The sequence below is a fragment of the Rousettus aegyptiacus genome, unplaced genomic scaffold (assembly GCF_014176215.1).
Source record: "Rousettus aegyptiacus isolate mRouAeg1 unplaced genomic scaffold, mRouAeg1.p scaffold_m13_p_4, whole genome shotgun sequence".
NCBI lineage: Eukaryota > Metazoa > Chordata > Mammalia > Chiroptera > Pteropodidae > Rousettus > Rousettus aegyptiacus.
In genome coordinates, this window is record NW_023416307.1 from 14,281,807 (window position 1) to 14,306,355 (window position 24,549).

At 32.0% G+C, this 24,549-nt stretch overlaps 1 protein-coding gene across 2 annotated transcripts in view; it reads right to left on the reverse strand.

The window, feature by feature from the left end:
- NCAM2 (neural cell adhesion molecule 2) overlaps nucleotides 1–24,549 on the reverse strand; it is a 395,919-nt gene that overhangs the window by 140,832 nt on the left and 230,538 nt on the right. For both annotated transcript variants that reach the window (XM_036218500.1, XM_036218501.1), the window contains exons 3-5: nucleotides 22,865–23,071; nucleotides 20,778–20,921; nucleotides 15,408–15,545 (exon numbers count right to left, since the gene is read on the reverse strand). In XM_036218500.1, coding sequence (XP_036074393.1) covers nucleotides 15,408–15,545; nucleotides 20,778–20,921; nucleotides 22,865–23,071 — 489 coding nt within the window. The remainder of the gene's footprint in view (nucleotides 1–15,407; nucleotides 15,546–20,777; nucleotides 20,922–22,864; nucleotides 23,072–24,549) is intronic.

Consider the following 24,549-nt stretch of genomic DNA (forward strand, 5'->3'; position numbering starts at 1 on the left):
AGAGATAAACACATAGATCAGTGGAACAGAAAGAGTCCATAGACTCATACAGATACGATTAATTTTTATTTTACAAAGTCCAATGCAGAAATGACAGTCTTCTAACAACTTTTTTTTTTTTTTTAATGACTGACTATCTATACGGAAATACATGAACAGAGCACAGAACTCACTCTTTATACAAAAATCAACCCCAAATTGATCGAAGACCCAAATTTAAAACATAACATTATAAAATTTTCAGAAAAAAACATGGGAGAGAATCTTTGTGACTTGGAGTTAGGTAAAGACTTCTTAGATATGACATCAAAAGAATGGTTCATAAAAGAAGATTAATACTTTTACTGCTTTCAAATTAAAATTATAATGCTTTGTTTTCTGACACTTTAAGTAAATGAAAAGACAAGCCACAGTATGGAGAAAAAGTACTTGCAAATCAGGTATCTGAGCAAGGAACTGTATCCAAAATATATTTTAAAAAGTCTAAATTCAATGGTAAGAAAATGTTCAAAATTTAGACACATAACTAAAGATAATGTTTGGAAGCAAAAACACATTTATAGCATTTTTAGAAGCAACTCAAACTACAACAGTAAAAAAAAAAAATCCAATTAGAACATGGACAAAGACATGAAGAGAGGTTTTACTGAAAAGGACAACAAATGAGAAATAACCACATAAAAAGATGTTCACTATCATTAGCCATTGCATAATGACTTTGCCTTATAATTGAGGAAATGCAAATTAAAACCAGAGGTTCTACTACACACTTATTATGCATAAAATTAAAAGCAAGCAAACAAAAAAACTTGAAACATCAAATGTTGGTGAGAATGAGGACCAACTTAAACATTATGAGTGAGAAATCAAAATTATACAGTCATTGGGGAAAATAGTTCAGGAGCTTCTTTTAAAATCAAACGTACACTTACCTTATGCCCCTGCAATCCTATTCCTAGTTATTTACCCAAAATCAATGAATTTAAGATCAGACAACAATTTGCATACAGGCAAGTTTATCGCTGCTTTATTTATAAGTGCAAAACGTGGACACATATAACAAGTTAGATGATTCTCGGGGCATTATGCTGAATGAATTAAGACACTCTCAAAAGGTTATGTGTAGAATAATTTCATTTGTATGACATTCTTGAAAAGACAAAACTTATAGTTGCAGGTAAAGCAATGGTCGTTGGGGACTTAGAGGCTGAAGAAAGAAGTGCATCCATGAAGGGAAACTACTGAGGCCAGGGGTGGGGGTCGGGCAGGGAATTCCCAAATTACAAGGAACAATTTCCAAAGCCCAAATAGAGCAAAAAAAAAGTTCCTACTTCCATTAGCCAGAATAATAATTTTTAAAAACCTTATAATGCACATTAAATACAGTATTCAGTAAGATTTTATCTCAGAGCAAAATCTGCCCTGGAGTATTCTGATCTTACCTAATAGAGCTTAAAGGTATGAACTGAAAGAATTAAACTGTTTCTGAGAAAATTATCTGCATTTGTGAACAAAGATCTAAAATGTTTAAAGACAAAGATATTCAGCATATTACAGAGGTAAAATCCACAACGTCTGGCACCCAAATTAAAATAACTAAATATTCAAAGAAGAAGGAAATACGAGAGATGAAGTGGAAAAAAAAAAATACAAACAACCAAAACTGACCCAGAAATGACACAGATAATACAATTAGTAGACAAGAACATTAAAGTAGTTATTATAACTGCATCCCATATGTTGAAGAGTCTTAAAAAAAGGATCATACTAAAGACTTTGATGATATTTAAAAAATCAAATCTCTACACATTAAATATACAATGTCTGAATCAAAAGTACATGAGCTAGGATTAATAGTAGATTAAATATTGCAGAAGAAAAGATTACTGATATTGAACTATAGCAACAGAGATGGCCCAAGAAGTAATACATGAAGGGAAAAAAAGCTGAACAAGTGAACAGAATATCTGAGAACTGTGGAATAATCAAGTTGCCTCATACATGTGAAATTGGAATCCTAAAGGAGTGTAGAACAGAAAACAAGAGGTGAACATATAATAGCTGAACCATTTCCAAAATTAATAAGAAGTATAATCCAAATTTGTCAAAGAAACCCAAATATGAAAATAATCAAGAAAATCATACAAAGGTATATGTATCCAAAATGCTTTAAACAAGTGATAATGAGAAAATCTTTAAAAATATGGGAGGACTGGATGGGTAGCATAATTTACGTATAGAGGCATAAAACCAGGAGAAAATACTTTTGATATGAAATAAATCAGGCCAAAGATAATGGCTCAGGAATTTTAAAGGTCTGACATGAAAGAACTGTCAATTTAGAATTCTATATTGAGCAAAACTTTATTTCAAATACGAAGGTGAAATAGTTTCTTGGACATTCAATTGTTGAAGTTAATTATCCTTATATGAACTGCACTGCAAGAAATGGTAAAAGAATTCATTCAGGCATTTGGGAACTGATATCTGATAGCAATCTGGATACACAAAACAATGAAGAGCCCTGGAAATGTAACTATTTAGATACATAGAAAAGCTTTATCGTCTTTATAAATAAACCATGTTAAGAGCTAACTGACAATTTAAAGAAAGAAAACAAAAACAAAACCATCTATTGTGAAGTTGTGGTAGGCAGAACACTGCCCCTCACCCCCCACCACGTGGCAAAGATGTCAACACCTTAAACCTAGCCACCTATGATTACATTAAGTTACATGGTGAATGGACTTTGCAGATATAATTATCATCAAACACATAAAATCGGAAGAGTATCCTATATTATTCAAGTAAAACCAATCACATGAGCCCTTAAAAACAGAGAGTTCCAGATGGATGAAGTAGCAGAAAGAGATAGAGCAAAATATATCAGAAATATTCCAAATATGAGAAAGATTTAAAGCATTGTTGCTGGCACTGGAGGCCTTTCAAAGCTAAGAACAGCCTCCTCCAAGTGATATACTGCAAAGAAACAGGCCTTCAGTCCTACAGCAGAAAGACGATGAATTCAGCAACAACCTGGAGGACAGGAGAAGAGCTTCTTCCCCAGAGGTCGCAGCGAGGAGCACAATCTTGCTGATATGTTGATTTCATAATACATGATAAAATTAATTACAGTATTAATATATTTCTATAATACCCTGAGCAGATCCCAGCTTAGCATACTGGGATTTATGACCTATGGAACCTGTGAAATATTAAATTGTTGTTTTAAGTCACCAAATTTGTGGTAATTTATTATCACAGAAATGGAAAACAATACAAGGTTTATAATTTATGTATTTATAAAACGTGTAACAATAGCACAAGGCTGAAAGAAGGTACTGTTATTCAATTGGTGAAAGCGTATAATATCACCTGAAGGAAGATTAAAAAAATCAGCTACTGAAATAGCATAACAATGAGTTATACTTAATGAGCCAAGATAGAAGATTAATTGATTGATAAAAAATAGGCCAAAAATCTAAAGAAGGAAGAAATGGGGAACAAAAAACCATAACAGAGAAAACAAATAGCAAGATTTAAATCCATTAAATTGATACAATATTTAATGTAAATTGTGTGAACATTTCAATACGAAGGCAGGGACTGTTGAAATTGATTTAAAAAAAAAAAGATCTTACTATATACTGCCTTCAAGAAACAATTATATTGAAATTAAAAGGAAGGAAAAATTATGCCAACACCAACTGAGAGAAAGCTGAATTAATTATACCAACACCAGTCAGAATAGCTTTCAGAGCAAAGAATTACCAATGATAAACAGGATCATTTCTGAATGATAAAGAAGTCAATCAATCAAGACAATAACAATTCTAAACTTTTATGCACATAATACTATAGCTTCAAAATTCATAAAGCAGGAACTAATAGAATTGTAAGGAAAAATAATATAATATCTAATTTAATTTAAATAAAGTGATATAAAATTCATAATTTTATTAGAGATTAAGCAGCCCTATCTCAATAACTGATAGAGCAAGTAGACAGAAGTTAAAAAGATAGCAAAGACTTGATCGATGTTATTAATTGACCCTAAATCAATGATGACTACTAAAATTCCAACAAGACCAGCAGATTATAAATTCCATTTTCATGTACAAAGAATACATTTGGAAAGATCTAAATCAAAGAAAGTGTACTCTTTGACCACATTAGAACCAAATTAGAAATTATGACAGAAAATAATAAAGATCATATCAAAAATCAATACAATTGAAAAAAGGAAAACAATACAATGAATGAGACTGAATCTGTTTTGAGAGACTAATTAACTGATAAAACTCTAGTCACACGGATAAGTAAAAAGTGAGGAACAGGGAGAGAATGAGAGAGCAAGAGAGAGATAAACATAACAAATCACCAGTATTGGAAATGAGAAAATTATCATGTCTACAGATTCTAAAGTCTATCTAGCAAGATAATAAGGAGATATTATAAACAATTTTATGCCTATATAGATGAAATAGGCAAATCCCTTGAACAGCATAAACTACCAAATTTCACTTAGGAAATAAAAAACCTGAATACTCATTTATGTATAAAAAATTGAAATAGTAGTTTAAAATCTTGCCACAGTGTAAAACTCTAGACCCAGATGGCTTTAATAATGAATTCTACTAAATATTTAATGTGAAAAGTTCAAGTTAAGCACTGATTCTCCCAATATAAAGAAGAAAGTTCTCTTCAACTCATTCAATGAAGCTGATAATACTCTGATGAAATGTAAGCTGCGGACCAAACATCTTTAAGAAAACAAATGCAAAATTTCTTCCAAAAATTTTAGGAAATTAAATCCAACAGTCTATAATAACAAATTATGGCCAAGTGGAAATACAAAGTTACTTATTAACATTCAAAAATTAAATAATGTATTTCGCCAAATTAATGGATTATAAATATGAGTCATAATATAATCTCAGTATACTTTTTAAAAAGGTGTTTGAAAAAATTCATAATTCTTTCTTGATAAGAATCTCCGTTTAATTTTCTCAACGTGATAAAGAACACCTCTAGAAAACATATACCTAATAACATATATAATACTTAAAGAATAAGTATTTTCCCCCAAATTAGAGTCAAGGCAAGGATGGTCACTTGCTTTGTTTCTATTCAACTCTGTACTGTAAGTTCTTGCCAGTATGATATGGCAAGGGGAAATAAAAGGCATCTAGATTGGAAAGGAAGTAGAACTGTCTTTATTTACAGGTGACACTATTATCTATGTAGAGAATCCTATAGAACTTAACAACATAAGCAACTACACCTAATAACCAAAATTAGTAATGTTTTAGAATTTGACATGAATATAATTGTGTCCTCACTTAACATCATTGATAGGCTCTGCGACTTTAAATGAAATGATGTGACATCTAACAAAATCAATTTTACTATAGGCTAATTAATCTAAACAGGAATTATGTTCCTACAACATCTCCTCAATGTTATAACAAAATGACCTTGAATGAAATGAGGATCTAGTGTACACAAAAATTGTATGTATAAATAGTCACCAAAAACTGTAATTTAAAATTAAAAGAAAATTAACAGCATTAAAACTTAAAAATATTTAGAAAAAAATATGATAAAAGAACTGCTATAACTATATGCAATACTTCAGAACACTACTGAGAGAAATTCAACATTTAAATATTTAGAGATATATATTGCAGTCATGAAACACAAGGATCAATACTGTCAAGAAGACAATTCTCCACAAACTGATCTATAGTTTCGACATAATTCTAATAAAAATTATGGCTGTGTGTGTGAACATGAGCATGTGTATATGTAAAAATTAAGTTCGACTGAAATTAATATGAAAATGAGAAAGATTTAGACATTCTATTCTGAAACTACTTTAAAATGGACAAAATTGGAGGAGTTACAAAATATTATCCTGACAATATAGCTATAGCAAACAAGAGAGTCTGAGATTTGTGCAGACAAATAGGTAAATGAAACAGAACAGAGTCCCTAAGACATGTATTATCAATTTATTTTGAATCATGGAAAGGCAAATCGATTAATAAAATTTATAGTCCTTTCAATCAAAAAGACATCGACATGTAAAAAAATATCCAAAACAATACCCCATATGGAAAAATTAAAAGAAAGTTCCTCATAGACATAAATATAAAACCAAAAATTATAAACTTCTAGAAGAAAAAGTTAAGGGAAAATATACTGTATTTTAGTTAGATAATGATTTCTTATATTTTGCACAATAAACACGATTCATTAAAAAGAAAGAAAATCAAACATCATCAAAATAACTTTTGCTCCCTGAAGCCACTGTTAAGAAAATGAAAAGACAAGCCACAGATTGAGTAAAAATATTTCTGAATGACATATTTGATAAATGAAGGTGATAAACGATTTTGAAATCTCAATAAGAAAACAACCCATGAAAATGTACTAAAGTTTTAAAAAGACATTTTACAAGAAAAAAAAAATATGAGTGGTAAGCATAAGAAAAGCTTCTCGACACCTTTATGCATTAAACAAATGCAAGTTAAATCTTCAATGTGAAACCACTAAACACGCATTAAAATGTCTAAACATAAAAGATCTGACCATACTGCATTTCAATGAGGATGTGGAACAACTAGAATGCCCACACACTGCTTCTGGGAATGTAAAATAGTACAACCACATTGGAAAACAATTTGACAGGTTTTATTTTTTTAAGCTAAACTATATCTATTACATGATCTAGCCATACCTTTCACAGGCATTTATTTACCCAAGAGAAAAAAGAAACACACGCCCTTACTGATACTTATATACAGATATTTATAGCAGCTTTATTTGTAAGCCAAAAACATGGAGATCTCAAATTGTCATTTTGTTGAATGGATAGAAAATTGTAAAATATTTCTAAAATTAAATATTACTAGCAATAAAAAGAAATGGAGTATTCTGCATGGGGCAACATGGATGAATCTCAAAATAATTTTGATTAATGAAAGAAAAGTGACAGGATTCACTTAAAAGTTTTATATACTGCATGATTACTTTCATATACATTCTAGAAATTTGGGGGCAATGGACATGATCACCATATTTACTTTCTCAATTTTGGATCTGTTTCACAGATTATATATTCTACTATAAATATTCTATTTAAACATTCAATTTATTAAATATTACATACTACTCAATAAAACTATTAAAATGCATGTAAAATAACTAGAATTGGATTATTAGATTGGTAATATAAGGGAGGAAATGTCCTTAAGGGAACAGTAAAATAATCTGGATTATTTAACCCAACGAGGAAAAAAAGTTAAGTAGTAATCATTATCAAATAACATATCTTTTGTGATTGAGGTATTGACACTTTTGTACAAAATTATTAAAAACTGAAGAAGTCATCCCCAAAGTTATCGATTGCCTTCTGCATGCAAAACTCCAAGATATTTCTGGAAGTGATAGTTTACTTCTGTTCTTGAAGCAATATGGTCTAGTCTGTGAGATAATTTCACATATAAATGGATAAATTCAAGTCAGTGTGGTAATTACACTGATAGAGAGATTAGAGTGATGGAGGCGGATTACAGCTGTATTGGAAAAATTCTCAAATATCTCTGGAGATAGTTGGGTGTCTGTTAATTGTTTTTCAGGAAAGACAAAGACTTTGGAATTTACGATGGACTGGAAACCCCTCTAGATATCCCAAAAGTCATTTTCTGCAGTGATAGTTTGTACTTGGACTAACCAATCTGTGAAGGCTACTTTGAGATTCTTTGAGATTTCCCAGTGAGATCGTGGTGGTGCAAGCTGAAGACATAGCACCGTCCTCGTGGGTGAATACGGCCATGTGGAGTTTTGCACATGTGATAGTCTCTGGAAGACCTGATGCCTCCCTGCATCCTTTCCCTCTTGCTGTACAAAGATTTCAAAACAAAACCTTTACATGATCATTCTCTGTGGAATCTGGTGAGTCCTTTCAAATACCTCACTTTGGAAAACTGTACAGAGATGTGCCCAGGGCTATGAGATCTCATGGAGAAAATCATGTGAAAAGGCAGAAGAAATTAAGAAAACTTGCTAGAAATAAGGATTAAACTGTCTTAAAAGTGCAAATGAAAATTAACCTGAATTAAAAGGAGACAGAGAAAGTTATTTTAGACAGAGACCGTACACTCTTTCATCCCAGTAAAAATAAGCATACCTGCATGAGTGACAAAACTAAAATTGTATTTTAAAATACAATCTGCTGCAGGAAACTTGTTTTACCTACAACTGGATATTGATTTAATGTGTATCTAACTAAAATTAAATTCTCTCTGCTTCTTAACTATTTTCGTTATTAAAAATACACATGTCTTGGATACTTACTCTTTTATTAAAACCCATTGGATATTGTACCAAAAAAAAAAAAAAAATGAAAGCAAAGAGACACTGGTTATAAGTAACTCGAGGTGTAAATGAAATACTAAAATGGCTCCCTAAATTATCTTTTAGTGGAGCATATTTTGAAAAACAAAACTCATGAATGTCTCTACAAAGTAACTGTAACATGAATTGTGTTGAATGTCATTCATATCTATACATGTCATATGGTAACTTGAGGGTATCTTTTACTTTACTGATTGATTAAAAAAAAAAAAAAAGCACATTATTGAGGTAGCCTGTGGCCCTTATAGATTTCTCGAATTTTTGTTGTTATTATTGTAGCATTATTGTTGTTGTTATTACAAATGATAGGATTCACTTCTGTACGCATCAACTAAATGTTAGAGAAAAAATACAAAGACCAATCTATCTCTATATGATCAGTAGGAGACTGCCATCCAGTGGATAGGTGAGTACAGCTAGGGATCTAATTTAAATCATGAGAAAATTCGGTCTTCTCCTTAATCAAGGATTAAAAGGAATGTGTTGTAAAATGAATACATGCTTTTCTAGAGCCTGTCAAATAGGACATTATGCCATTTTAAGTGTGCTTGGAAATTCTGGGCAAAAGACAAATACAGATTGAAGAAGAGGCAAGAAACTATATTAACTATTCACATCAATTTATCTTGAAGAGAAAAGCAAAGAAAGATGAGCCTAGATCTTTGTAGGTGATCTATCTATCTATAAAAAATTCTATTACCTGACAATTTCTAAATTAATGGTTGGATAGGAGTTAAAGAGAAAAAAAAACACATTTTTTTTTCATTTGTATTCCCAGACTGCTAATCTTTGACATTTAATAGGATCATTAAGAAAAAAATAATAATAATAACATTTTTAAAATATTCTTTTTTTTGACAAATATTTGTTGACTCTTTGGTCAATTATATATTGTATATTATTGTTACATATTACAAATTATTAAACTGACTTAAATATCTCTCCTCATGGTCACCAATTATTGATATAGATATCGATATATTACATATATATGCTTTACATTATATAACTTTGTATTCAATTTAACGAAAAATTTAAAGAAAAATTCTGACTATTTTTTTAATAACAAAATTATTTTCCTAGTTTCCTTAACTATAATAAATAGCTAGAAAGACGTAGGAATACAAAATAAATGCTTGAGTATCAATTATGATAACAAAGTACACTACACTATACAATCATAAACCTATTTGTAGAAATATCTCTGGCCATTGTCATCACTGTTGATTTTCATGTTCAAAGGAAGAGTAAAGACACAATTGCTTTAAAATTATACTACTAGGTGTTTTCATCCACTCGCAATTGTCCCTGCCTCCGTTATGTTATCCCAAGTTTGAACTCGCAGTTAGTAGACCATTCTTCACAAATTACAAAAAAAAAAAAAAAAAGTTTGGAAAATAATGAATCATTATACCTTAAAGGAACATTTTATAAAAATAACTCTCTACTGGCTATATTTTAAATTTAAAAGTTATTTCCACCTGTGTCATCAGTATGAACATTGTTGAGTAGTTCTGGAGAGCATTTTATTTAACTAAAAGCTAGGAATCTGATTTTATGGTAAAAAGGTGGGCATAGGTTAAAACAAGAGAAATGATTTTGTCCTCTTTTAAAGACTGTACCCATGATTTGTGTATAAGTGTGTGTGTGTGTGTGTGTGTGTGAGAGAGAGAGAGAGTGTGCGCGCGTGCGCACATGTGTGTGTATGTGTGGTATTATTATTCGGTAAAAAAAAAAAGTCCAGAAATTTATAGAAAAAATGGTTAGCCAGTTCAGCAAATATATGATAATAATATAAAAAGTTACAATATTAAAAGTAAGGCAGTCACTGGAGGTTAATGAAATGCAAAGGAACGTTCAGCCATTTTAAAAAGTTTAACCTAAGATCTAATAAAGAGCATGTGTAAGCACATTAAAAAAAAATATTTGAGAAATATCAAGAACACATCAACGTTTGCTAGATGAGGGAAGCCAGATGATTGGAAACATAATATCAAGTCATGTGGTAAGATTTCTATCAAATTACCAACCAAAGGTACCTGTGAATTTATCTACATCCTCATCCATTTTTGACTCATTTTCTCCATGTTCAGCAAAAACTATATCCTCCTTATGTTCAAGGTAAGTCTTCCTTGAAAATGTCCTGAATTCTAAGCACTTCCTCTACACCTTAATTTGTTTGTAATGTTTCCTATTTAATAATTGATTCCAACTAGCTGAGGTAAATAGGTGTCATACCTTCAGTACGTTCATTTTTTGAGAAATTTCCATGTACATTTATTTTCAAGTCATTACAGTTTAAATTTAACCAGTAACTTAAATGATACTGTTTATCCTTAATGTCTCTTGTAACCTCATAATTGCCAAATTCAGCAGATATATTTTGGCTCATACCTGATTAATCACTTCCACTTGCATTTATTACACTGGAAGCCTAGAACCTACACTAGAAGTCTTCAAATTACCCTTAATTGCTCCTGCCTCTGTGGCACAAGTGGAACATGACAGCTTTGCTTCAAATACTACCTGATTATATACCTTTCTCTTCATTTCCTTGTCTTTTGCCATGGGCCCTAACTCTCTCTTACTTGAACTCATTTCGTCTCCCTGCCTCCATCCTTGTCGCATCCATTGCTCTCTAGTTTCCCTGCACTTTAATGTCTACTCATCTTTGTCTCATAAAAGAAAGTCCATATTCTTCCGTGACCTGGCCCTACCTTGTTCCAGCTGCATCTCCATCTAAGCTTTAAGCCAACAGACTAGCACCACCATCACTTCTTCCCCAAAGTATCATATTCCAGGAACAGTTAAGTTACTGGATCCTCTTTCACATCCTACACTCTTTGCTTTTGAAGATGGTGTTCTGTCTGCCCCTTCTCTCTATTCTACTAAATAACACTTTTCATCAATAAATTTATCCTAAATACCAAATAAGGCTTTTATTGACATACATTAGGTATTCCTTATTATAAAATAGTCTGTGAATATCTATAAAAATTGTACCTGTTATATGCTATTGTATCCAACTACCTTATAAATAATAAGGGACTTTAGTAAAGTTGATTATTTTAAGTTATCAAGATAAAACTATAAGTGGCTTGAGGGAAATTATGCTGTCAGTATTCAGAGCATAACATAGTGTGAAAAATATAGCCAGGACTTCACATAAACCTTTTGAATAAATACACAAATGAATTATAAATTAATATTGAAACTACTGTTAAAAAATCTTTAGTTGAATTTCCAATATTTTGATAAAGTGATAAGAAAGAAATGATCATCAGAGGTAGAATGTGGGATTTCGAAGATCTCTAAGGCACACTCAGGGTAGTGATTTCAGAGATACCCCTATGTCAGGGAATGTTTAGGTTGAATAAGTAGGAAAAAGCAACTGAGACTGCATTTGTCTGTTTTTCCGTGAAAACAAATGATTCTAAAGTCTCAGGGCTCAAAAACATCATGCTTTTTCTTATTAATGTTACATGCCTGCACCTGCAGATGAACTATGTCTGTCTACATCATGGTGCCCAAGGTGAGAGAGAAGTTCCTATTTAGATCATGCTAGTTTCGTGGCAGAAGAAAATAGTAAGAGAAGGATGTGATTCTTTTTGAAGCTTGATTTCAGCCAGAGCAAGTCACATCGTCAACTGGGTGGGGATACATATTCCTCCCACTGGAAGCACCACGCTTCCACAGTGCTGAGCAATGATGTATAACCTCTTAAAGGGAGGCGAGATAAATATTTGTGAAAAACTAAAGACAGGTATTGAGAAGTATGAAAATCATAGAGTGTCGAAAATAAAAATAAAAATAAAAAAATCTTAACATTTAACATCACTGGTACTACAGAGGAACCTAGAAAGGATATCTTTCAATTATTTGTTGAAAAATTTGAGTATACATTGGAAGAAAGAAAACGTGAGGGAAAAAGTTTACAAAGTTCAAAAAATGGAAGAAAGAACAGAGCTTCTTCTTCTAGAGCCAGGATTCAATTATGAAGCAGTAAATATAAAGAAACAGTGAATTGGAGAACTTGGTCAGGAATTCAGTATACTTGAGGGAGAAGGAGATGAACAAAAGTGTCCCAGCATAAAGTCCAAATCAGTCAGGATAAAACTCATTTGCAATTAAGAGAGAGGACTTGCAGTGTAAGTTGGGAAGAAGTGCATCAAATGAGTTAAATTATGTAACTTAAGAAAGATAATATGGATAAAGATATTGTTTTCATTTTACTATTTCTGCAGCCTTAAACTTTTCATTGAAACATCTTAAAGAGGTTTTATAAGAAAGAAATAATAAGGGGATCCATTTAAAAAGAGCTCAAGATCTAAAAGGAGCCAGTGATCAGAACAAGAATCAATAAGACTGGAGTAAACTGATTTTCTGGCTGAAATAAAGGCAACATGTGAGGAAAAGCACAGATGTCTGTGGGCATTAGTCAATGCATTCCCTTGGCAGGATCCGACTGCATCATCCAGAAGGGAATTAAATCGATGGTTGATTTTGTGAACACCATTACTTTGAAGGAAAGAGATTCTAAGAATCCTAAGATACAAGTTTGTGATTATAAAGGGAAAATGTGACTAATTAGAAGGAGAGATAAAGCATTGTTCAAGTAAAGGAGAGAAGATTAGGATCTATGGTTGATTTTATTACAGGACAGTGGGAAGTGAAAAGAGGATGATGTGCTTTTGGGAGGGTCAGAGTGTTGGGGACAGACAGGACGGAACCTACTTGATTGATCTGAGTGGCATAAAAGAACATTCCTGGCTTTACTTCCCGTGAGCCCTGAAATAATAAATATAAACCTATAGAACTAAATAGTCCAGTTTGAATGCAGACCATTACAAGTTTGAATACTCAAACTTTGGTAATTGAAAGCACTCATCCCTGGCTAATCCTTCCTTCAAAACGAATGTAATCATAAATATACAAACACAGGTAATCTAGTATGGAAACAGATTAGAAAATGTTTTAGAATTCATTAAAGTAGAAATTTTAATAGCAGAATGAATATAAATGGTTAACACGCCGTGTCTGCCAGAAGACATTTCCTTTTTAATATCAGACTCAAATTAATGTTTGGGTGAGAAATATGCTCATAATTTTATACATACATAATACATATCATAATAATAGTAAATATTTATGTATTTTAAACTTATACTTTTTAAAAGAAGTTTACATTTATTAACTAATTTTATAATTCTCATTTTTACAAGAGAATACTGAGCACAGCAATTTGTCTATGACAAAATACACTTACATACGCCACCTTAATTCTTTTGAAAATAAAGCAAAGCAATGATTAATAATTAACAATAATTAAAGAATAATTAACAAACTAAATAGCTACTGTAAGTTAGCTTTATTATATGTAATAAAAAGGAGACTAGAAGTGCTTATAGATATAGATACACATAAACACTCCATGTTTAATCCTATCCTTCATGTGCCGAAATGTTATATTGAAGGTCAACACCATTACTGACTGTAGTACTCTTAATAAATACAGAGTCTTATCTGACTCTACACACCTAGAATAGGCTCTGGGAAGCTAGATCATCTCTGAAGCACTGATCCTTTGTCTCCCAATGAGCATGTACAATTTCTACCAGCTTGTCTAGTTTCCACGTCCATACCATCTGGTCTATTCCATCGTATTAGTCACATATCCAATTTAATTATAGACTTAGAGAAAAAGAGAAAAAATGGCAATGATTTGATATTTTCTTTCCCTTTTAGCATTATAGTAAGGTTAAACTACCTTTGTTCATGAAAGGGAAGACCAAGTAACTCTTTCAAATGTATATGATATTCCTAGTGTTTTCCGGTCCCTTCAAGAAACTGGAGAGATAACTCATGAAGAAAGAGGGGTAGGATATAAAAGAAGACATATTTATTTTTTTCCATCCCCTAACTCATAGGAAACCAGTGGCTAACTCTTTAATTCATACTTTGTTGATTCTAAAAAAAACAAAATATATTCTGCTTATTGAATCCTGTATTTGTAGTTATTGCTTACTTGTTATTTTAAAACAGAAGAAAAAATAAAAATGCATTTATGTAGTATTACAACTAGTATTTCCATATGGTTGAAGCATTGGTTGCTCATTGCAGAATAGTAAAGGCAGGCAGTCTGGATCATAAAAAGCTTCCCATTTCATGAAAAGTAGTTTGATTTCATCGTGAAGATAAAGAGAAACATTGAAAAATTTAAGGGTTGAAAGATTTAGTGATTGGAATTGACCAAAAGTCAAGAAAACAATTTGTAGCAATTCAAGGGAGGAAAAAAACAAAAAGTAAACAAACAAAAAAACATTTGGAAAAAGCAGTGCTCTTATGGAAGGCATGATGACAAGGAAGAGAGTATATGTGAGAGATGTTAAAGAAATACATTGGTCATGATTTGATAACAGATTAGATTACAAAATGGAGACAAGAAGGACGACATTAATATGTCTGCTGGTCTCAGAGAATGTCACATTAATGCAGGCAGGGAATACGGCAAGAGAAGCCAAGTTCGTATGAAGGAATGCCATCGTAATGACAGAAACATGGTCATTAATATCTATTAATATTGAAAGTGTAACTTAGAGATTAAATTGTTAATATTGAGAAAACTTCCCAACACTCTCGAATAGATTAGTTTAAACAACAAGTATTTCATGTAATACAAAAACAAAACCAAGTATAAGACTTTACTATGTTTCTTGGAATTCTTTCAACAACCACAAAGTCAGCAAAGACAACTATTTCCTCATAGATGCTTTGAGAAAAGGGGATGAATGTGTTAAATAAGTCATGACTCCTGCCCTTGAAGCTATAATTCAATGTAACAGATGCTATCATAGAGGTGGAGAGAGTTCCTCCAGGCATAGGAGTTTATGGGGAATTCTTGAGTGCTGAGCTTATGTGGTTGCCTTTTTAATAAACATATTGTTGAAATGAAACAATAAAATATGCACAAGTTATTCTCTGCTTACCATTAACAATAATGATGATATCACGGAAGTCGATTTCTCCCCGAGCCTCCACTCTTCCCTCACATCTGTATATACCTTCATCACTTTTATTGATGTTGAGAATCTGTAGATTATTGTTGGCTAACATAGCAAACCGATCTGGAAAGTAAGTAAAGGGGAAAAATTATATCAGTAACTGAAGGTAGAGTCCAGTGTGCTCTAAATTGCTAAGAGTTAAAATACAGCTCTTGTCTGATACTATCAAACATTTCATCAACAAACAAATTCAAATTTGAAAGTAAAATGTAATTTCATGACTTCAATTTTTCCACTCCACACTGCCTTGTTACACCTTCTTTTTTTTTTTTCTTTTTCTGAACTACATTCAAGATTTTATTTCCACATAAAATGGTTAGGTTATTATTTTCCCCTTGGTACTTTGAATGCAGAAATGATACACGAAAGAACAATGTGGGAGATTAGATATTGCAGACATGAAAACGTTTTGACTGCAAATACTGTATGTGGCAACTTGGATATGGAAAAAGATTAGAAAATTGAATATCTTTCCTCACGTATTAATTAGTAAACTAATAATTTTGCATACCTTGAGGAGGTAGCTAAATGATAACGATAATATTCAAGTCACATAGAGGGCATATAAAATGGTAATATCTCAAATTTACTTGAAGGATTTTTTTTTTATAAATGCAAGATAACCCATTTTAGGAATGAACAGATTAGACTTCATTAATTTTATTTCAAGATTCCATTTTTCGTGCACGGTTTGTGCACATGCATACATACAAAAATAAGCTGTTACAGAGCATCCATTAACTGATTGCTTAAAATAATCTGGCTAGTCTAAGCAGCATCTCAGCTTGACAGTATTTTCCATAATATCTGGCTTTAGTTTTTAATCATCACGATTTTGTTGCAGTATTATTAAGACCTTTTCCTTTCTTACCAAGTAAAGAATGTTCTGACATCTAGTCCTATTTTGAAACATGTTGTAAAAGCAATAATCTTAATTTCATTAGTTAATGTATCCATAGATATCATCTAACTATTTCCTGGTACTATATTTGAGATACTTCAGTGAATAAAAGAGACATGACCTTGACATTCCTTGGGCCTTATGGTAAAGTAGAAATACTGTTAATTTAAGGTGTCCAACTCTGGCATGTTTCCTGTTATGGCTTAAAGAGTACCTTCTGGGCCTGTTTCGATGGTGACTGCTCTTCTCCTATATGCTGGCTTGATCGAGAGGTTATGGCAAACACAGAAGCCACATGAAAAAAAGGTGGAGCCTCCTTTAGCCCGAATCACTAAATGGACATGTGGGGTAGAAACCTCCCTCTACCCCTGCTGCCAATTGGACTTTGAGTGAGTGAGAAATAAACAGCAACTTGGGATTCATTTCATATTTGGGGTTCCTTTGCCATAGCAATTCTTTAGTACATGGGAGAAGTTTAGGATAGAAATACAAATAGGAGAGTAATCAGACTGCAGGAGGTCACAGAAAAATGTAAGCAAGAGATACTTAATAAAGAAAAGGAATGTGTAGAATCAGAGGCTTCCTCAGAGAGTAAATATTGATTATAGAGCTACAGACACAAGATTTTCAGGCCAGAAGGTATAAAGTTAACCATAGTGTTTATTTCTTCTTTAGGTTGACCTTAAGTTAAGAAGAAAGACAAAAAATGCTTACACAGATATTTTCCCCTGAAATAATGGACAGAAAGAAAGGGAACCTGTGAGAAAATTTGAAGTACAACTCACAATAAGTCCCGGAATAACCCAGAACTATTAAAAGTTCATAACATATCGAAGTCAATTTAAAGACCCCTGAGTCATGCACATGGGTAGTTATCAGAATAAGAAGCATTGTAAATTAAAAAGTTCAAATTATGAGATCATTGTAATACTGTATTTTCTAACTTACTACTCTATATGTTACCCTTTAACTACAATGTTCTTTAGTAGTTACGGTTTATTTAAGAGAAAGGGAAACATTATTTTACTCAGGAAGATAATGCTTTATATAAACAAAATTATAATCTACATAATAACTATTTTTGATGGGAATAAATCAGTGTTTCTTCTAAGTGCAAAATTTTATTTCAAATGGCCATTTCAATAAATCATTTCTATTGTCTGAGAGAAAACTTAGAACATTAGGAAAACAGTAATTACCTGCTAAATCTCAATACATACCATTACATATGTTTAAGTATATATGATTTTTTCATACAGTAAACAAACTACATAAAATTGCATGCCTTATTTTATGTGTGTGTATGTGTGTGTGTGTGTGTGTGTGTGTGTGTAGTCTATAAAATGATGTTAGAAAACAATCAAACCAAAGTACATCATTAACGTTTGAGAAAGACATTTGAAGAAAGCACTGCATAAATCAATCATACATAACTATGCACATTAAAACTATTTAACTATGAGAGATTATCTATTTCTCTCAACTATACAGACACCAAAATTTTCACTACTGATGTAAGAAAAGTAAATGAAATCATAATATCCAATCGAGTATCTGCTTCATGCTTCTTTAAGAAGATTATTTTCTAAGTCCTCCTGAAAAGTTCCCCGCTATGCTTTGCCTCACTATGCCCTCTTCATATTTAAAGGTCACATTTGTCTTTAGCAAGTGACTTGCACACCCCCGCCTTACTGGTTTAGGTGTTCTTCCTTTTCATCCTCTATTACTACACTTTTCTTATCATAGACCCAAACGTACCTTGTTTTCACTGATGTATCTTTTCATCTTTTCCACTAGAATAGATAATTAGTATTTTGAAGGCAAGGAACTTGCTTATCTTGTTTACCATGAATAACCACCATCTAGCATACAGGATGGCATATACTAGGTGTTCAATAACCGCTTGAATAAATTTTATACTGGAAGCAGAGTACATAAAAGTTTTATCAAATGATGTGATTTTATCCATAGTTTCTGATGCTGAAAGTGTACTTCATTAGGCAAAGATCAAGACATTTAAGAAGTTTCAGAGATAACTTTCAAACTGGCTGAGGTTGGATGGGCACCTGCAAAAGCATATGCTTCCATTAGGGTGACACTAAAAGTCAGGATGTTCAACTCCATAACAAAATGTTATCTTTGGTCTCTAATGTTTGGATTCTTTGGCATATGAATCTCCTTCCAACGAACAACATGGAAAACCTTCACTTCGAATACTCTGTTGGAATTTTAATTCTGAATACCTTCCACACAGCTGCTACCAAAAGCATGGCTAATAAGATGGAAATTGCTAAGCCTTCATTATTTTATCTGGAGCCTCTAAACTTTATTCTCATACCACACTAAGGCTTTAGAAAGTTACCTGGACAAAGTACATTATTCTACATCCCCACACTTATCCTCTTCATAGTTATGAGCCTAGTCTTTTGCCAATAACTTTAAAAAAGAGACCATATTTGAAATAATCAGATGACGACTATTATTTCTTCTAAATCCATTATGAACAAACAGATTATTGGATAATGATCTTTGTGGCAATTTCCTCCAATATTAAAGGTTAAAAAAGTAGTCCTTCCTCACAATTCATCTGCATTCTTTATATTCTGGGGAGGGGGGGAGTCCTTTTCATATAAAAATGTTTGCAACTAACAGTGTTACATTTGATGTTTAGTCTAATCACTTCCCCACATTGGATTTTCTGAGTTTAGATATAATCTGAATGCATCTAATTTTGATAAAACTGATTCCCAAGATTTAAAATATCAATGAGAAAAGATGTCATTTATTGAGAAACTGATATATAGCCAAATATTTTTTCATTCATTTAACAAATACTTATTAAATGTCCAATGTCTTATTTAAAACTCGCAACCATTTTTTAAAGGAACATAATAACCCATTGCTCAGTGATGAAGAATCTGAATTAAGTGCGGGCAGTTAGAAAAGTTGTTCAAAGCTTTGGGTCAAGGAAAGGAGTAAGGCCATTATGGAATTTCAGCTTCACATCATACCACCCTAGGATACTAAGGAAAATGTGTTAGCTGTAGCAGAGGCATCAATCCTCCATCAGCACTACACTTGACTATCAATCGTTGCTTTGAGGCTTTTGTTCTATGCATCTTTTTACAAAAATATAATTTATTTCAAATCCTTCTTGTTATTAAGGTTTACAATAAACCAGATGTACACTTGAAGCCTGAAATTAAGCAAAGTGGAAATGTTTAGACATTGTCATTTAACTACCATAAAAGAACTGCCTTTTCTTTATTATTGCAAGGCAAAAAGCTGAAAATATATCACACAATTTATTCAGCCAATTTGTTGATAAAGACTAAAGCATTTATCCTAAAATAAAGTAAGAGAAAATTAAGTATTATTTCTCACTAACTTACAATATAAGAAAAGAGTTGTAGTCAATAACTGACAAAACATGGAAAATGCCAAGTTCAAGAAATTCTCTTAAAAATAAAAAATGACTATTAAATATGATTATGATATGTTTTTTGTATATATTCAAAAGTAGATACTGTGCTTTTTCTCCTTTATGCTCTAAAAGTTTCACCTCTTAGAAACACAAAACAGAATCATCGAAGATGGGAAGTATTTAAAAAGATACAATTATTTTGTACCTCTCTGCGATGCAGGTGCATTGAAAAATATTCTCAATTGAAAATGCTCCCAATGCACAACGGTAAAGCAGCATAATGCAAGCAAATTATGCTTTCAATATCAGATGTCAAATTATTCTGTAATTTTAGCTCCATCTGAATCTAAATCATAAAGACAATTTGAGTGAATGTACTTCTCTTCCTATATGCATCTTACCATAATATTTAGAACACGTATGTGTCTTTGAAAGAACAGTGCCAGAATAATAAATAGAACTCATATAGATATTATTTGTAGTTTACATATAGTGAGCCCATGGAATCACGTTTGAATTATAACACGTAGAATTCGAATGTATCAGGATTGATTTCTTAATTTACTTAGCATCCTTGTACTGTCAGTATGTAATTTTTTCTTAGATAGGGCAGGGGCCAGCATCCTTTTTCAGTAAATCTCCAGATGCTAACTATTGTAGGCTTTGTAGGCCAAACCATCTGTGTCACAGCTGCTCGAACCTCCCCCCACAGTAGCCATAAATAATATGTAACAATTGGGCCTGTCCGTCTTCTCATAACACCTTGTGAAAATAGCAAAGGGGTTAAATTTGGCCTGAGGCCCATAGTTTGCCAACCTCTAATTTACAGCTTTAAGGTTCTCAAAATAGTTGTTTGACACTTAGGGTCAAAATTTCTAATTTGTACATTCGGTCAGGTAGATTCAGTCTTTTTAAAAAAAATCACAATACTATTAGAACATATAACTTAGGGAGTTACCAAAATACTAACTGTCGGAAATTGCAGTGACTTCCTCATTATGGTACAACCAGCTGACGACAGGTGCAGGTGAACTGCTAACTCGGCAAACCACTTCTGCATCCTCTCCTTGTTTGAATTCTTGAGGTGATACCACTTCTCTGAAAGTGAGTTTTTCTATATCAAGAAATTAAAACAAAGCATAAAAGTATTATCACTTAGTTCTCCCAACAACAGATTCTGTGTTGATTGATGCTATTAATAAAATAATTAGTTAAATTTACATCCTTTAAAACCTGAAACCAGATAATTTAATTATTTTACCCAATAGCTCCCCACCTCACAATTCCATACTAGGTCCTATATAAATTGGAGTCTACTCCACAATGCTGATTCCAATTTCCTCTCTCTCTTCCTCGCCTCTATGCTCTAGACAAACAGTCCCTTATGCAATTCCTTGAACACTCCAGGTTTGTTCTCACCCCTCGTTATTTACACTTAAATTTCTTAAGATTTCTGCTTGGCCTCTGAGGGTGATATAGCCATCTCCATTCTCAGTTCAACTCTCCTTCGCATCTCAATTTCTTTTCTACAGAATTCTATAGCATATATAGCTAGCATCTATGTATTTTTTTAAGCTTACTAATTGTCTGTTTTTGCTCACTAAACCATACACACCAAGTGGCTAGTGACATTTTCTGTTTTAGTCACTACTGAGTCTCCAGAATATAAAATATTGTCTGTCATGTAGTAGATACCCAGTCTGATAGATACTCAATAAATGTGTCCAGTGAATGAATGAACATGGATATTTAAGCTTGGTTAGAAATTTTCAGAAGAGTAATTCATTGTTCTTGCCAAGAAAAAAAATTATTTATTTACCTACAAAAATAAAACAGAAATCTTCCTTGGCATCATTTAATGTAATGAAAAATCTTTCAAATACTATGTCTATGAAAAGACTGTTTAATTATTATTGTTATTATTATTATTGCTATTTATGAAATAGGTTCAATAGGAGACACATAGATAGGAAAAAATATCATTCCTAGAGATGCTTAGAAGCTAACGGGGCGGGGGACGGGGAGCCAAATCAGGCAAAAAAAAAAAAAAAAAAAGAGGGCAACAATGTGTCAATAAATTGTCCTGGTTTTCAGAGAGGAAGTCATGCTATGAGAAAATGCTTTGCTTTTTTAAAAAATCATATTTCTTGATTAATAAAAAACAAAGCTATAAGAGATGCCTTATGAACTAGTTTTCTGAAAAAAAATTGTTTTCACTAGTATAAATGCTAATGACCACAAATCAATCATAAGACATTTTTCTAAGCACATTATACAATATTAATAATTAATGTGGTCCTCAAAAAAACTAAGTATGAGATAACTACTACTATTATACCCATTTTATAGATGAAGAAACTGAAGACAGAAAGGTTAGGCAATTGCTAAAGACCACAAAAGGAAATGACAGAGACTGTTTCAAATCCAATACATCAACAATGCTCCCAGTTTAATGATCCCTAAATGTAAGCAGGGTGAAGGAATGTAGGAGGCAATCAATCTCAAATCATAAAACAAAGAGTCAGTGTGGAAACACTTGCTAATGAAATGCCTGGTAGTGAAGAATCTGGCTAGATCTTATTCTCCAGTAGATAAGTTTTCAGCTTTTTTCAGTCTGCTCCTGTTCACTGACACTTCCTCAATTTTCATTCTCCACTGGTCACTGCTGTCACTATGTAATTTCATTTGTTCTAATGATGACCTTTTATTTCAGAGTGAAAAAGTACTCCATAAATTTCATACCTCTAAATGAAACTACTGTTCTGTATTTGCCCAGCAGATTCTTAATGACTTGAGAAAATTAAAACATTTCCATCTGTATTATTTAACCAACATAATTGGCTCCATATATATATTTATGGTCAACTGTTACCCATTATTTATTCTATTTTAGAGATTCACAATGACAAATACAAGTAAGGCAGTATCTATAAAAGTCTTAGAACATTGCTTAGCACATAGTTCTTAATGAGTGTTATTGTTTTATTAAATGCATTTTGTTTTGTTCAAATTTTTACATGACTACAAATTCAATCAACTCATAAATATATGACTTACGGTAAATTTCCAAAACAACTGTAGCTTCTTGTGTCTGTCCTTTGGCGTCTGTTGCTTGGCAACGATATATCCCTGCATCTTCTATATTTGCATTATAGATGGTTAAACGTGACCTGACGCCTTCCTTTTGCACCACTACCCTCTGTGTTGAAATTATTTTCTCTCCTTGAGGATTATACCAGTCTATACTCTCAGGTTCACCAATTGCTGCAAAGAGTCATGAAAAAAGAAATGGTCGAAAATATGTTTCAAGCGTTTGTTTTCATATTAGCATTTATTATGTAACAAATTTTAACAATTTAGGAAAAAATGTAAATAGTAAAAGAATAGACATCAAATAGTCCTACAAATTCGAGAGTTAACACAGATGTTAGAATATACATCCATCCTTATTTATCAAACATTGAGGATTCATGCCCATTTGAGTGAGCAAAATCCAAAAGTTCCACAGGAAATATCTGCTACAATATTTAAGCTATGATAGTTGAAACTTTATCATACTGATATATGGGTTGTTACTATACTAAGTTATGAAACTGGCTTGGCCAATGAGTCATACGTAAGTTATACTTGATAGATATATCTGCAAAGAAAAAAAAAGATTACTAACATGATTTCTTTCACTTGTTCAATTCTCTGTGCTAAGGCCAAGTGATAGAACTTTTCTTCTCTGATAAAGCAGAGCTCATAAAAATGTACACCTTTACAAGAATGAATTTTGGTTTCTGATAATACTAAATTTTGAATTAATGGCCCAAGTTTTTATATTTGTACAGATCAAGCCAATAACTATTTTTAATATGAAGCCCTAATCTCTTTTCCCAACTGAAATGTGTACTTTCATCATTTTAATCTAAAACTGCTAACTATTTAATCATATGATAATTAGAATGCATTGAAATGATACTTATACTGCTAGGCAATTACAACCAAATCATTACAGGGTAAACATATATTTAAGTTTTCCAATTCAGAATCTAGGTTATTATCCTCTTCTTAAAAGCTGAAGCTTCCGTGTTTGCTTTTAGTCACCAAAAGGATGTATTTCACCTAATTACTTGAGAGATAATTTGTGGAAGCAGCATACACTATTAAGTCAAAGTATTGGGGTAAATGCATAAAGTTAACAACATCTGCAGGACCTCTTTGAAGAAAATCGTTCCTTCTTATTTTTTTCCCAAGAAATGGATTTAGAAATAAATTAGTATCCTCTCTATATCAAATTAGACATGCTTGAGCAAAAAGCATGAAAGAAAGTTTAGTTAAATCTTAAATGCATCTCAGTTATGTTATCGTCAATTTTTCTGAATAGTGCCATAGTGGTTATAGGATAATTCATTTTGATGAGGTATGTTGTTTAAGTTCCCCCTACATAGAGAAGTCACAAAAAATAATTTAAATGAGCATCACATTAAATTTGAACACAATATTTCATTTTATAGAGTAAATTATAATAGATAGTCTGTAAAGTATTTCAGGTATTTTTATTCTTAATAATATATGAAGTTCAATTATTATTATGAGAAGTTTATTCTGGATTTTGAAGAGTGGGCATCATTCTCTTTTTTTCTGGAATCTCTAATAAATAATAATTTCCAATAAAACTTTCTGTGTTATTTTATTGAGAAGACTGGACTACTGACAAATTAATAAATACCATTTAATTTCATTTTCTTGAAAATGTA